A 13846-nucleotide genomic window follows, 5' to 3' on the forward strand; every position below is an offset into this window, starting at 1 on the left:
AAAAAAAAAAAAAAAAAAAAAAAAAAAAAAAAAACCAAAAGAAGATCTGACCAGAACAGTGAGTCTTAATTCCAAAAACTCTAGCACATTGCCTGCTTTGGGGTTGCACTGCCCGCAGAGAAGAAATCAGAAGTACATGGGTGATTGTTTCTCAGCCCTTCAGCTAAGATCAAGGGCAAAAACCCACAGATGAACAGGCAGGAATAGGGCGGGACAGCCACTGTTGATGGACACCACACACCTTTCCTGTACCCAAATGAGGCTAAGAAGGCAGCGGGAGGAGACAGAAGCAGCATTGGTGGCTAGAAGCAGCGGCAGGGGCTGGGGGCCAAGCATTTTTATGGCGTTTAGAGTTTACAGAGAACCCGATTTATCTTCCTCTCCAATGCAGCCATGTGGCTTGGAGCAGCCAACAGCTCCTATGTCCTGCCGGTCGGCGGCAGCTACTCCAGTGCCTGGAGGGAGCACAGCAGGTCTCCAGACCTTGCTCAGTGAATCAATGACTTAAACCCCCCTCGATTTGTTCTCACCTTAATTTTCCACAATTCCTCTTCCTGTTTGCACCATCTAACTTTTATGATCCTTCCAAATTCTACAGCCTGTTCTCTTGCTGCTAGCATCCACTTGTAAGAATTAACTCAGTAAAAACGTGTTTGCGGGAGAAAGGCTGGGCGCTAATCATTGTCATTTTTTTGTGTGTGGCGTCCCCTGGAGCTTATGATGAAAAAGAAATTTCCTTTTCCCTTCATGCTTCGTGGAGCGCCCTTCAGGTGTTTTTCTGGGAGGAGGAGAATCAACCAACCTGCAGGATGCTTGTCCTTAAACCAATGCGACTGTCACCATTGCCATTCTCACCCTTAAAAGTGTTTATGCACCCATGGGGTGCGGCTGCAGAGCCACGTCCTCCGTGTACTGAACAGATAACATGCTATGCTCGAGAAGCTTGTAATCCACAACAAAAAGGCCTGACATTAAGCGGTGACACGCTGACAAATGAACCTTAAACACGCATGTTAATTAACTGTGCAAACAAATTTCACGAAGACTGTTTACTGACTTAGGAGAAGGAACCATTTTCAAACCGATTAGGGGTGTCATTTACATATAAGCCAAATCAGTGAAACATAAATGGGGACTAATCGTCTTTATCTGTCCATTAAGAATCTCTCTGGAAGGCCACTCAGCAGTGTGATTTCTTTATACAACTCAAAAGTTAGAATCATTTTAAGTTTCTAATTTTGAGTTTTCCTGAAACCAGACTGTCCTTCAACTTTGGTCCCAATTGGTCAGATTTCTATGTTTAGAATAACACAGTAGATGGTAAGTGCTATAATGACAAGCATTATACCTTGTCCCTTGCTCTGAGCACAGCACAGTACCTGGCACCTATTAGGGGCTCAATATTTGCTGTATATAAGAAATGGCTCTAGGTGCTGAGAACCCTGAGATGCTTTTGTGTGTATATACATGCGTGTGCTTTGGCTCCAAGTATACAGAAGTTATCTCAAATTCTTCCTAAAATCACCTCTAGAACAGCTTTGGCTTCCCAGAAGGGATTCACGGCCAGCAATCACTTGTGGGGAGGGGAGGTTTGCCACTGGAAATGGCAGAGAGTGGGAATGAGGGGAGGGTGGTGTGGAGACCTCCAACTTTCCATCTATTCTTGGCTGTTATTAAGCTTCTCCTAACTCTGACTCTGAAAAGAGAAGGGTATCCTGCTCCACTGGACAACAGCAACTGGTTCCCAGTGCTTTCCTACCACCGTGGTCCCATGACGTTCTTGTCTCCACTCTGAATTTTACAGAGTCATGTGTATCTAGGGGCCGTCTGGTGATAACCCTGGAAATAAAATGGCTTAAAGATCTTGACTTCTCATCCTGATTCTGGAGCCACTGGAAAAATCTCTTACCTGCCCCGGGCCTCAGTTTTCTTATTTACTAAATAAAAGGGTTTCTCTAAGTAAACCCATAAGATCCCTTCCATGCCTAGGAAAACCTCCCAGGTTTCCAGAGGGAGCTCTTGAGTGGCAGAGGCCCAAGAGGGGGTGGCTGGGCTGGCTGACAAGCTCTTACCTCCAGGCTACCCCAAATGTTGGAGCTTCCTGGCTTGCCCAGCCCCAAGTTCAGGTTTAAATAATCAAGTTGCTCTTGGCAATTCAATCAAGCTTGTCTCCTTCACACATGCCAATTTATATATAGCACTAATTATTTATGTTCTATATTAAGCTCCACTGTATTTCTTTGAGATATTAAAATATAAATTATGCAATAGAGGCAAATTGATGGGAATTTTCCATATGGGTAAAAAGAACGGCAGTTCCTAATTATAATGAGGTATCAGTGGGAAAAAGCAGGAGTCTGGGAAGATGGGCCCCAGCTAAGGTCAGGCAGTTTGGCACCTCTGTGATATGGCAGAGGATGAAGCTGTTGGCATGTGAGAATAGGAATCCAGTACACATTTTAATATAACAAGCATATGATTACTGATATCTTCCAGAGGACATACTCCCTCTGTCCCTTCCCCTTAACCACTGTCACCCTGAGGCCAGCAGGATAGAAAAATAAACTCAGCTGCTATGTGGCCCCTGGTCAGATAGAAGATGCCCCCTCCCATCACCTGCTGGGACCCCAGACTGATGCCCCCGCTCCACCACTGATATATTTCCATGAATAAACTCAGGGGTTTGGTTGCATTTTAGATAGAAAATGAATGAAAGGGACAATTTGGCCAGGCATGGTGGCTCACACCTGTAATCCTAGCACTCTGGGAGGCGGAAGCAGGTAGATTGCTTGATCTCAGGAGTTCAAGACCAGCCTGAGCAAGAACAAGACCCCGTCTCTAGAAAAATAGAAAATAACTGGTCAGGAACTGTGGTGGGTGCCTGTGGTCCCAGCTATGTGGGAGGCTGAGGCAGGAGGATCAGTTGAACCCAGGGGTTTGAGGTTGCTGTGAGTTATGATGCCACAGCACTGTTTCAGAAAAAATAAATAAAAAATGTATGAATTGCAAGTTTCACTAACAAGTATAAGTCTTCCTCTTCTTCCGTTTTCGTGTAAGTATTCGGTCATCGGGCTGGCTGGGAGCCTCTTTCTGCTCTTTTGGTCCCTGCCTGGGTGCCCTGATACTCTTTGTCTCATTCAGAATTTCTAAGAGAGGGTTAGGGAGAGAGAAGGAGGGGACAGAGGCCTTGGGCTTGGGGCCCAGGCCCAACTGAAGATGCACCCACATCGATCCTTTTAGGAGCCACAGACAACGCCAGCATTAGACAGGCAGAAAGACAGTGTCTGACGAGGTTCATTCTGAGTCTCCTAGACAGGTGCCCCAGGGTACAGCTCTGGCCTATTAGGAGCTGGGTGCAGAACTCTGCCCCCCCCCCTGCTCCACATCCCTATCCCGCCGCCATCTATGGAAAATTGTCTTCCATGAGGCTTGAGAATAGGGCTGCACAGTAGGAGGTGAGTTGCCATCACTCACATCGTCCCCTGAACTCATGGACCCACACGCCCCCCTGCACAACAGAAAAACTGTCTTCCATGGAATGGGTCGCTGATGCCAAAAAGGTTGGGGACCACTGGCTTAGAGCACAAGAGAGGAAGGAGACTGTACCGATAGCTTGATTTCACTTTGTTCAGGGAAGCTTAGCTCTGGCGTTGAAGTCCCAAATGTCTCTTTGTAAAACCAGAGCCCATGAAAACTTACAAATTCTAAAATTTCAGAAGGAAAAAAAGAGCCCTACAGTGAATTGGTCTCACCCTGCTCAGAAGGCAGCACATCAACCACCTGTTACCACTCCCTTGTCACCCCGTGGGGTGTCAGCAGCCTGCCTCGGCGGCTTCTACCCACTTGAGTCCTCTCCTGGAATCCTAGTCCCTTCTGTCGTCTCCATCTGTTTCCATGTCTGGTGACACTGGAGTGGCCCCCACAGACAGACCCCAGGTCGGGGCCCTGCTGCCTTGGGTCTGACTTTACCTCTGGGCCTGGGAAACCCATCAGCTGAAACTATCTGCCCTGCCCAACACTGTAGAAAATTCCAGGACCAAACGCCTTCCATCAGAGTAAGCACTGCCCTACTGAATGTCATTTTAAAACTTAAGCTCTTCTTGAGGAAAAGTACCATAGGAAATTACTGTCTTCCCAATAGTGTGGTGAGATGGGCTGGAAGAGCCGGAAGGAGACAGGAGAACCCAGGAAAGAAGAGAACAAAGGGAGAGGGGCCGAGGGTGCGAGAGCAAACTCCAGAGGGACTTCATGGCTTTCTGAAGACCATAAGGACAGCATGACCATGTTAGGGAGCCAGGGGATGGGCAGTCAGTGCCTTGAATGAGTAAAACCTTGATCCACAAGGCTCAGGAGTTGCTCCCTTCAGCAAGACTAGCAACTGCCCAGTAGAAAGCCCCAGGCCAGAGTTGCCAAAGTCAGCAAACCGGGGGCCATCTGCACCCTCCAAGTTGTGATGAAAATAAAAAATAAAACGCCCCCTCTTTCTTCAGCTACATGTTTACATAGACCTCAGCTTATTTACCAGTTGAAGAGTAAAGCATAAATTACTGCACCCAAATGTTTATATTGGAACAGGGAAAGGCTTCAGAGATGACATTTAAAAATAAAGTTATCTCACACATAGCTGAGCCAGCGTGGGCCTGCATCTCTTTCTAAGGACTTGTAACAATTCAAAATTGCATTCCTCGGCTAGAAAGGCATGACTGAAAAGGCACCCCAGAATCCCCACGGTGGTCTGGTTCAAAAACAAAAGTCACGATTTCTCTGCAGGGGAGGCAGAAATGCTCGTGTCACCCGGAAATCATGACACGTCTTCACATCTCACTTCTGTTCTGTGGGTGTGTCTCCTGCCTCTGTCTTTTGAGTCTTCTCTAAATGGGTACAGTTCTGTCAAACACTGTGAAGGTAATGACCCCCACCCCGCCCCCAAATCACATCTCCAACACTCTGAATGTCTTCACTGACTACTTAGTATATGTAACCAAACAAAATTTGACAGTACTTTCGAACAAATTTCTTTGTGTCTCCTTTTCTCCCTGGCACCTTCTTTTAACAAATTGGGGGCCCTCGTTTTCCTCTTTCCCAAACCTGATCCAGAACCCCACACTGTGAGACGGCGGATGCTGCCTACCTTGCCCAGGCCTGGGGTGTCCTTGACCTTGTTGACGGCTCTCAGCAGACAGGGAGGGGCTGGGGGAGGGGACGTCTGCAGAATCCCGCTGAAGCTGGTGGCAAAGAGCGGGGGCTCAGCAATGGAAGAAGTGGAAGGTCGGTGTTTCTTCTTTTTAGAAGACAGATTCAACTTCTGGGCAGCTCTGGAAGGGATAAAGAAAAGGGGCAATGAGTGAAAAAACTGTACCATCAGATACACTGGGGTTACTTTCTTTTCTTTCTCTGAAGAACCCCCTAGTTCTCACTGCAGCCTGATCGTTCTGTCTCTCCTTGCCTCTGTGTCCTCTGCAGCAGCCCCTTACCACAACGCGGTGAACTTAATGAGCCCCCTAATCATTTCTATAGCAGAAAAAGCCATAAAAATGGCACGGCTCTGCAATCGTGATTTATAAAGAATTGTTTGCTATCCACCAGCATGTCAGCTTAAGCATGAATAAGCCTGGTCATCTTTGGGGATTAAACGGCACCAATGAAGTTAATCATCCCTTCGCTTCTCTGATATAAATACAAGTGTGAGAGACCTTATGAGCTAATTTAAAAACTCCACCACCTTATAAAATCCCAACCCGTCTGATGAAGAACAGCGAGGTGACCAGTCAAGGCATGCTATGTACGCGGCTAAAGATGAAAAATACAAGCCCGGGCAGAGCCTGTGGCTCCAAGGAGTAGGGTGCCAGCTCCATATGCCAGAGGTGGTGGGTTCAAATCCAGTCCTGGCCAAAACTGCAAAAAAGAAAGAAAAATACAAGCCGCAATACAACAGGGAAAATAAAAAAAACTGGTTTTAGAAACCTAACACTGAATTAGAATATAAACTCCAGCCAGGGTGCAGGATGTGAGACTAGGTAACAGACTCGTAATTCACAGGTAAGCACAAGGGGAGGGGGTCATGGAAACTAATGGCTGCGCATAGGACAGGTGGGTGCAGAGGTACCCAGCATCACAGGCTGTTCAGATGACATCTTCCAGCATTCAAGTGCCCTACAACACCTAAAGCGTGATAATCTTAACTATAGAAAAGAAGGCAAGGGGTGGTATGAGGCACAGGCACTTTATAGATCATAATATATCCATTTCTGGATTAATTCTTGGTATTTTTACACCATGCCATCGCGCTAGGAATTCCGGTTTCCTCATCAAATGTTATTAAATGTTTGAGCTGCTGCTTAAAACCAAAGGACGCCCATCATTTGATCCTACAAATCAAACTCTTCCAATCCATCCGACATGCTTGCCAATTACATAACAGGTCACTAGGGAAGCTGGCTGGAGAGATGAAATCAGCATCCTTCGAACCTCCTCCCCACCCCCACTCCTGTCTCTCTCTAAACAATCTGGAATAGTTGATCATGTATCAGTAAGTTTCACGCTTTTGACAAATCCCCTGAGCTCCAAAATTGCCACTGCACAAATAGGGCAAATGGAGTCACCATCTCAAAGCTTAATTTTTCTCAGCCGCAAAATTGAAAATCTATTTCACAAGAGGAAAACACAGAGGAATGGGATTCATGAGGACTAACAGGTTTTGATGGGAAGTGACTCCAAGTCCATTAAGCACCCTGGGCCCAACTTAGGGAAGTCTGCGGTCAGCCTGTGACACGATGATGAGAAATGAAGGGTGCTGGAAGGAGATTTCTACAATGCTTTCCTGCTTTCCATTTCCAATCAGGGAAAGAAAGAGCTGAGAATATATATTTTTTTCATGATTTCGTTGCCACTTTCCCTAAAACCTTCCTTCTAAAATTAAGGGTGAAATGGAATCGTTCCAGGACTAGTCTGGTGCTCCTCTTGGCAGTTTTCATTCCTCTTTGAGATTCTCTCCCTAAATGAACAGCAACTCATCCCTGGTGTGTGTCAGTCAGCGACAAAAGGTGTCACATTTCCTTCCTCTGACATCTGCACACTCCACATCCTGCTCAGCAATCCCTTACCGCTTTCAAGCCTCACTGCCTACCTCTCAGAGAGCTGGAAGGGAGATGATGATGATCTGCTAGCAACTGAGGGGTGGCGTTTATCCATTCACATTTGGGATTCTTCTGTACAAAGGAAAAACAGAGCAGGCAGCAGCTGGGGCTCCCAGGTCAAGTGAGAGAGGAAAGGGGGAAGGCGGGGATCCTAGAGGCAGCTCAGAAGGGCTAGTGGGCCTGATGCTTTTTCCTTTTTTTTGTCTCTGCTCCCCATGCTCAGATGCCCAGCCCACACATTCCCCATGGAGGAGGAAAGCAAGGGTCTCTGAAATTAAAGCATACCCTAGGATATCACTTCAAGGTTCCCCTCCTCTCTCTCCTACAACAAGTTTTACTCTCTATTACCGTGTTTCCCTGAAAGTAAGACACTGTCTTATATTTTTTCTCAAGAAGACACACTAGGGTTTATTTTCAGGGGATGTCTTCCTCTTTGCACCTAAATGCATGGTGTATCTATGCAGATACGCTACATAGCCAAGCCCATCAATCTGCATAGCCACGCCCATCACTAGGTCTTATTATGGGGTAGGGCTTATATTTAACAAACGAATAGACATCCTGCTAGGGCTTATTTTCGGGGAAACACGGTAGATCATTTCCAAGAGTCAGTAGATAATATTGTTTCTCTCATCTTAAAAAATAAAACAAATCCTTCTCTGGATGCTTCTGCAACAGCCAGCTACTGTTCTATTTCCTCTCTCATGTGGCCAGCACTACACACGGAAGGCGTTGTCTGCACTCCCTCTCTCCAGCCCTCTCCTTCCATTCCCTGTAAGTCCATTTCTATCGGGCATCTGCCCCAGTCTTCCTTTGAAATTGCTCCGATCTGGGTCACTGATGACCACACGGTGGCTAAATGTAACAGTTCTCAGCCCCACCCTGACCTATCAGAGCACCAGGAACATCATTCCTTCCTTGTGTACTTTCTTCTCTAGACTCCAAGGACGTTCTGGTCATTCTTTCCAGTTTCCTCTGCTGGTTCCTTCTCTGCTGGCCAACCTCTTACTGGCAAGGGTGTGGGGGGGCCTCAGGGTTCACTCCTTGTTCTCTTCACCTCTACACTCAATCCTTTGGTGTTTTCTTCCAGAATTGCAATTTAATTAGCATCCTTACTAAATAAGATCCTTATGCCTATGATTCCTCAGTTTTTTTTTAAAGAGATGAATCTTGCTCTGTCACCTAGGCTAGAGTATAGTAGCCCAATCATAGCTCACTATAACTTCAAACCCCTGGGCTCAAGTGATTATCCTGCCTCTGAGTAGCTGAGACTACAGATGCACCCCACCACATCTGGCTAAATTTAAAAAAAATCTTTTTTTTTTATAGATACTGTCTCGCTATGTTGCCGAGGCTGATCTTGGCCTCCTGGCCTCAAGCGATCCTCCAACCTTGATCTCCCAAGGCACTGGGATTACAGGGGTGAGCCACCACACCCAGCCCCAGTTTGGGGACAATTTATGACACAGCCATAGCAAATAAAACACCCCGTACTCCCAGACTCTGAATTTCCCTTATCCTCATTGTATCTTTTAACCTAGAAGATGATTGACTCAGTTTTTGTTTTTATTGTTTATAATCTGTTTCCCCTCTAGAATGGAAATGATCTCATAAGTTATTTGCTGAATGAATGAAGATTAAAGGAACTCAGGATATTTACCCTGCAGAATAGATATCTGGAGAAAGAGGAAGGAAAAGAAACTTAAAATATACACACACACACATATATATATCCTTAAATAAATAAATTGACATGTAGAAGGAAGTATTTTTTAAGCAAGGATGTTACATACTTTCCTAAGCCATGTTTTGACTCTCAGAAGACCTTACAAGGAAGGTAATACTACCCGTACCTAACAAAGAAATTAGCCAGAAGGAGGTACGATCCAGGGGCCTTTGAGTATCTGACCTGAGTTTGAACCTGAGATACTAGGTAGATAATTTTAGGCAAGTTACTTAAATTGTGATAATAAAGCATTTAGTCCAGTGCCTGGCATACAGTTGCCACACAATAATGCCACCATCATTACACATATTACCACCAAGTCTCAGTTTCTGCATCGTAAGATAAAGCAAAAAGAGTATCTCCTTTTACAGAGATTTTATGAAAATTCAACAAGACAGGCAAAGGGTTATTTTAAAGCAGTTGTTCTTAACCTTCCTAATGCCACGAGTCTTTAATACAGGTCCCATGGGTCGTGATCCACAGCTTGAGAACCGCTGTTTTAAAGGAATATAATAAATAATTTTAGCTGAGTTGAGACTGAATATAGGTCGATCGCACCATGTTGCATCTGAATGGGGGATAGATTTCTATCACGCAGGCAGCTAAACACAGATAAAACACAAAGGCATATCTAGCTCTGTAGGTATAAGGGCATTTTTCTAAAAATTGCAGTGATGGGTCATTCCTAGTAACAAGTCAACTTCATGAAATAGTGCGATGTTTTGTGTCACTGAAATTGTCCCAGGAGTGGGGTAGAAAACCACCGCTAGGAAATATCAGGGAGAGGACCGCATACAATGGGGAAACCAGGCGAGTTCTAAAAACCCCTTCCAGTGCAGAGATTCTGCCATGAAACCGCGAATCAATATTCCATTTAGGGAAACCTCTATTGGCTCCTATGCAAAAAATCCAGTAATATAGAGGAAATTATTTTGAGAATACATTCAAAATTATTTTCTTCAAATTTGCATATAAAATATATCAGGAGAGTTTCAGAATATTGCAGTTAATATAAATCACATCTTTATAGCCGCAGATTCCATAATAGCATTTTATATTAATTTTGACATCATTATAACCAGCTGTTTGATCTCTTTCATATATTCCAATTTCTCGCAGGTCAGCAGCTCCAGCTCTTTTTTATAGAGCACTTCAATGACACACAGATAGGAGAAGGTTAAGATTCAGAAATCATTCATGTATAATTGTATTATTCGGGGACAGAAAGGAGAGGCAGTCATGAAAAAATTGAAAAAGGTAAAGACATTTTGGCCAGAAGTGCATTGTATGTCATTCATGCCTTTCAAGTTCTTTTTTTCATAGGGAAAAAAAGAAATACCAGACAAGTGGGTTGTTTTATATAAGATTTCAAATAGCAAAAATAATTAACCTAAAAAGCTAGTATAAGCAGTATTTACTTGTCTTGTTCTGATAGAGGATAGACTCCTGTATTTCCTAAAGCTATTCATCCCAGCATACATCTTTAAATATCCATTAGCTTCCCTTAATTCTCTGGGCTTTATTTCAAGAAAATAGATGGTCTCCTTAGCAGGCTGAAATTAATATTTACTGAACACCTATAAAGAAAGTGGTGCCATGCTGAACATTACTCAGCTGTGAAGAGAAGACCAATAGACTATACTTGGCAAGAATCTAAACCCAGGGAACTCAAAGCTCCCCTCTGAGTTCTAGCCCTTTCTTTCCAGAGCCTCACTTCACACAGAAGATAACTCTTCGTAGTTTAGAACTGAAATGACCTTCACTGGGATGGTGACTGATTCTAACTGGCCAGATCGACCCAGTTCTAAGAAAATGCAAATACTTGTTTGGTGAATTTAACTGGTTTAAAGTGGGAGAGGTCTCAGGTCTCAGTTATACAGATTAGAGGGAGAATGTATGGGAATTTATTGACTTTTTTTTTTACATTTGTGTGACAGACTATTTGCCATACAACCCTGGATTTTCAAAATTATAGGATATTTAAATGGAAAGCTCATTCTTAATGCATCTTGGCTGGGCACAGTGACTCCTGCCTGTAATCTCAGCACTTGGGAGGTTGACATGGGAGGATCTCTTGAGGTAAGGAATTTGAGACTAGCCTGGGCAACATAGTGAGACCCCATCTCTATAATTTTTTTTTTTTTTAATTAGCCAGGAGTACTGTTTGAGCCTAGAAGTTTGGGGGTAACAGTGAGCTACCATGGCACCACTGCACTCCAGCCCTGGTGACAGAACAAGACCTTATCTCTAAAAAATTTAACAATAAATACATCTCACAAGGATTAAATTAAGGTCTACTATCCTTGGTAGCTAGGGAATTACTAAATTGTTGACCTAACAATCTTTTAAAAATCATTAACTTCACGAAGAACAGAACTTTTTTAGGGAACAGGTAAGAAAATCAAACAATATAGTCATTTTTAAGGACCTCTATCCTTTAAAAAATTCTACACATCATGCGTTGCTAACTATATCAAGAATATTTCATCTTGTCTAAGAGGTGTCAAGTGTAGGATGATCAGATAGGTGGGTAAAAGGTTTATAAAAATCAAGAGGTCATTCAAGCTGTACTAAATTCAACCCGGGCGATTGATGGGGGAGGGATCCACTGAAAACTGGGAGGCCCTCTGAGCTGCTGCACCTGCTCCCCAGAAAGGGTCCTGACCCAGGGGGAAGTGGCAGGCGCAGAATCTCCACCGTCAGCATGGAGTGGATGATCCAAGCTGCAATTTAATGTGAAAATGGCTGATGCTGCCATGGGCTCTGCAGCTTATGCGCCATTATAGAAATATTTCAATGCTCTGAGGATTAAGACTATCTGATAATGAGCAATGACATGACAGATCACAGCCGCCCCAAGGAAATCCACGGGGTCAGTGGCACGGGGGGAGAAGTTAATAAAACAGATTATAAACAGTGAAGACATGCGACAAGACCCCGTGTTCTGAGGCAGCGCCTCTGGAAGCTGTTAAGATATCACAAACACCAGTGATGCTTCCTTTTCAAACACCTATTTAGAAGTATTCTGGCACAGGCACGAAGCATGCTAGTCATTCTGGAACTTCTCCAAAGCTGGAATAAGAGCATCCTCCTTCACTTTTCTGTTTTCTAATTGGCTGTCAGGGAGGTCATTTCCACATCTCCCGAGACTGAGAAGCATATGGGTCCTGGGGTTTTTCTGATTTTTATGCAAATGATCCATTTCATTAGTGCAGGAGGATAATTCATGACATGACTTCAAATAAAATGTTTACTGCTAGGAGGCAAAACATGGCTAACCATTAACCTCCAACAACACTGCATTAAAACACGATAGACCCAGATACTGTTATGATGTGGAAATGGAGTGATTTTTGCACAGTGTGAAGACACAACGTTAACTCATAGTGATCATCAGTGTGAAGGTTTCTTTCTTCTTCTCTTAAAAATTTAACTGTGCTCCTAGGACTTGAACAAGAGGCTTTCATCAACAACTTTCCCCCTCATGGCTGATCGTCCTTCCCCCCCCCCCCGCCCCGCAGTCTTACAGCCCTTGGCCTTGAGAGGATATATCACATGTTTTTACACCTAATGAGATTCTGCTTTGCTGGGGAGTCTTCTGCTTCTGTCTGCCTGTCTCCGTCACTGCAGATTTACCTTATTCAGGGTCAGGACCATGGCTTCGCTTTCTTCTGTAGCCCCCCAGACCTCCCTTATAGCTGTGTGCCTTGCTGAGGGGACAGGGCGTATGTACTCTGGACTTGTTCATCAATCCAGCCTTTGGATTAAACTAACAGACTTGAAGTCCCAAGATTAAGTAGCTCTGCGTCCGAGAGGTAATGCTTAGATTTTGAAATTCCTTCTTTTTTTTTTTTTTCCTACACATCCTTAGGTAACCTGGCCCTGGTTAGCAAGCAGAGAAGGTATTTATATCACAAATTATAGGTTAAAAAAATAAGACGATTTTGTCCGTGGTCACAAAACTAGTCGTTCTCACACCTGGGACCCCAAGTTGTGTTTTGTATTTCTAGACCCAGGGTCTTTCCATGACATCATGTTATTATGCACGTTGATAAATAAAAGCAGTTATTTTATACTATTTGGACAAAATGAAACCAAATGATAACCATTTGTCGAGTAATGAAGAGGGAAAAGAACCAGTTACATATTTTTGCATGTAACTCAAATCGAATCATATACAAGCACTTACCAATTACCGATCTGGTTGCTTAGCAACATGCCTCCATATTAGAGGGGAGAAATGTCTCAGTGGAGCGAGTTAGGTCACGGCCAGAATTAGGATATAAAGGCAAATTGTATGAAAATGGCCTCTCCCTCCCTATCACCTGGAGTGGGCCTTTGCATGACAGTAACAACAACTGCCATCGCCACAACACAAAGTATGTGCTGTCTTCCCCAGCCTCATGCTTCTCCCTCAACGTACACAAAAAGAAGGACTGGAAACCACGTAATCAATCCATCTATCACTCAGTATTTATTGAATGGCAATCATACCCAAAAATCTATGCAATCAGCATGCTATCAGTGTCACTAAAGTCATCTTTGAGGCTGCACCTGGCAGCTGTTCGATAGTAAAGAATCTACTCCTAACTTGCACAGAGGAGACGAGTCCCCACCACCAACTATGACTGATAACTTTGTATTGGCTCCACGGCAAGTGGAAGAAGGCTGAAGCCGCCCAGCAGGTGAGCCCACCGCACAGCTGAAGAGCATCAGTAGCACGCAGGCGCGGACAGCTATTCCTGAACTGTGTTATCTGGGAGACATGCCATTCATTCATGGCTGGGGGTTAAAAAAAAATAATAGGTACAAAGCACTATTTGAAAACCATACTGCTAGTGGATGTTGCTAATCCATTTATGTCTGCATTTTTTCACGGTCAGAGTAAGAATAGGATGAGTAAATGAAAATACGACTCAAGGCAAAAAGAAAGGGAGAAAAAGGAGTCCATTCAAAAACTAATATTCTTTCTCTATCTAAGGCC

The 13846-nt window shown here is 44.1% G+C and overlaps 1 protein-coding gene across 1 annotated transcript in view; it reads right to left on the minus strand.

Moving 5' to 3' along the window:
• The window catches only part of KIF26B (kinesin family member 26B), a 463889-nt gene that overhangs the window by 116191 nt on the left and 333852 nt on the right, over window positions 1-13846 (minus strand). Inside the window, exon 5 of the mRNA XM_003798804.2 lies at window positions 5132-5315. Within this exon, the coding sequence (XP_003798852.1) occupies window positions 5132-5315 (184 nt within the window). The remainder of the gene's footprint in view (window positions 1-5131; window positions 5316-13846) is intronic.

Source organism: Otolemur garnettii, unplaced genomic scaffold (genome assembly GCF_000181295.1).
Source record: "Otolemur garnettii isolate 467f Iridium unplaced genomic scaffold, OtoGar3 scaffold00141, whole genome shotgun sequence".
In the NCBI taxonomy this organism is placed as follows: domain Eukaryota; kingdom Metazoa; phylum Chordata; class Mammalia; order Primates; family Galagidae; genus Otolemur; species Otolemur garnettii.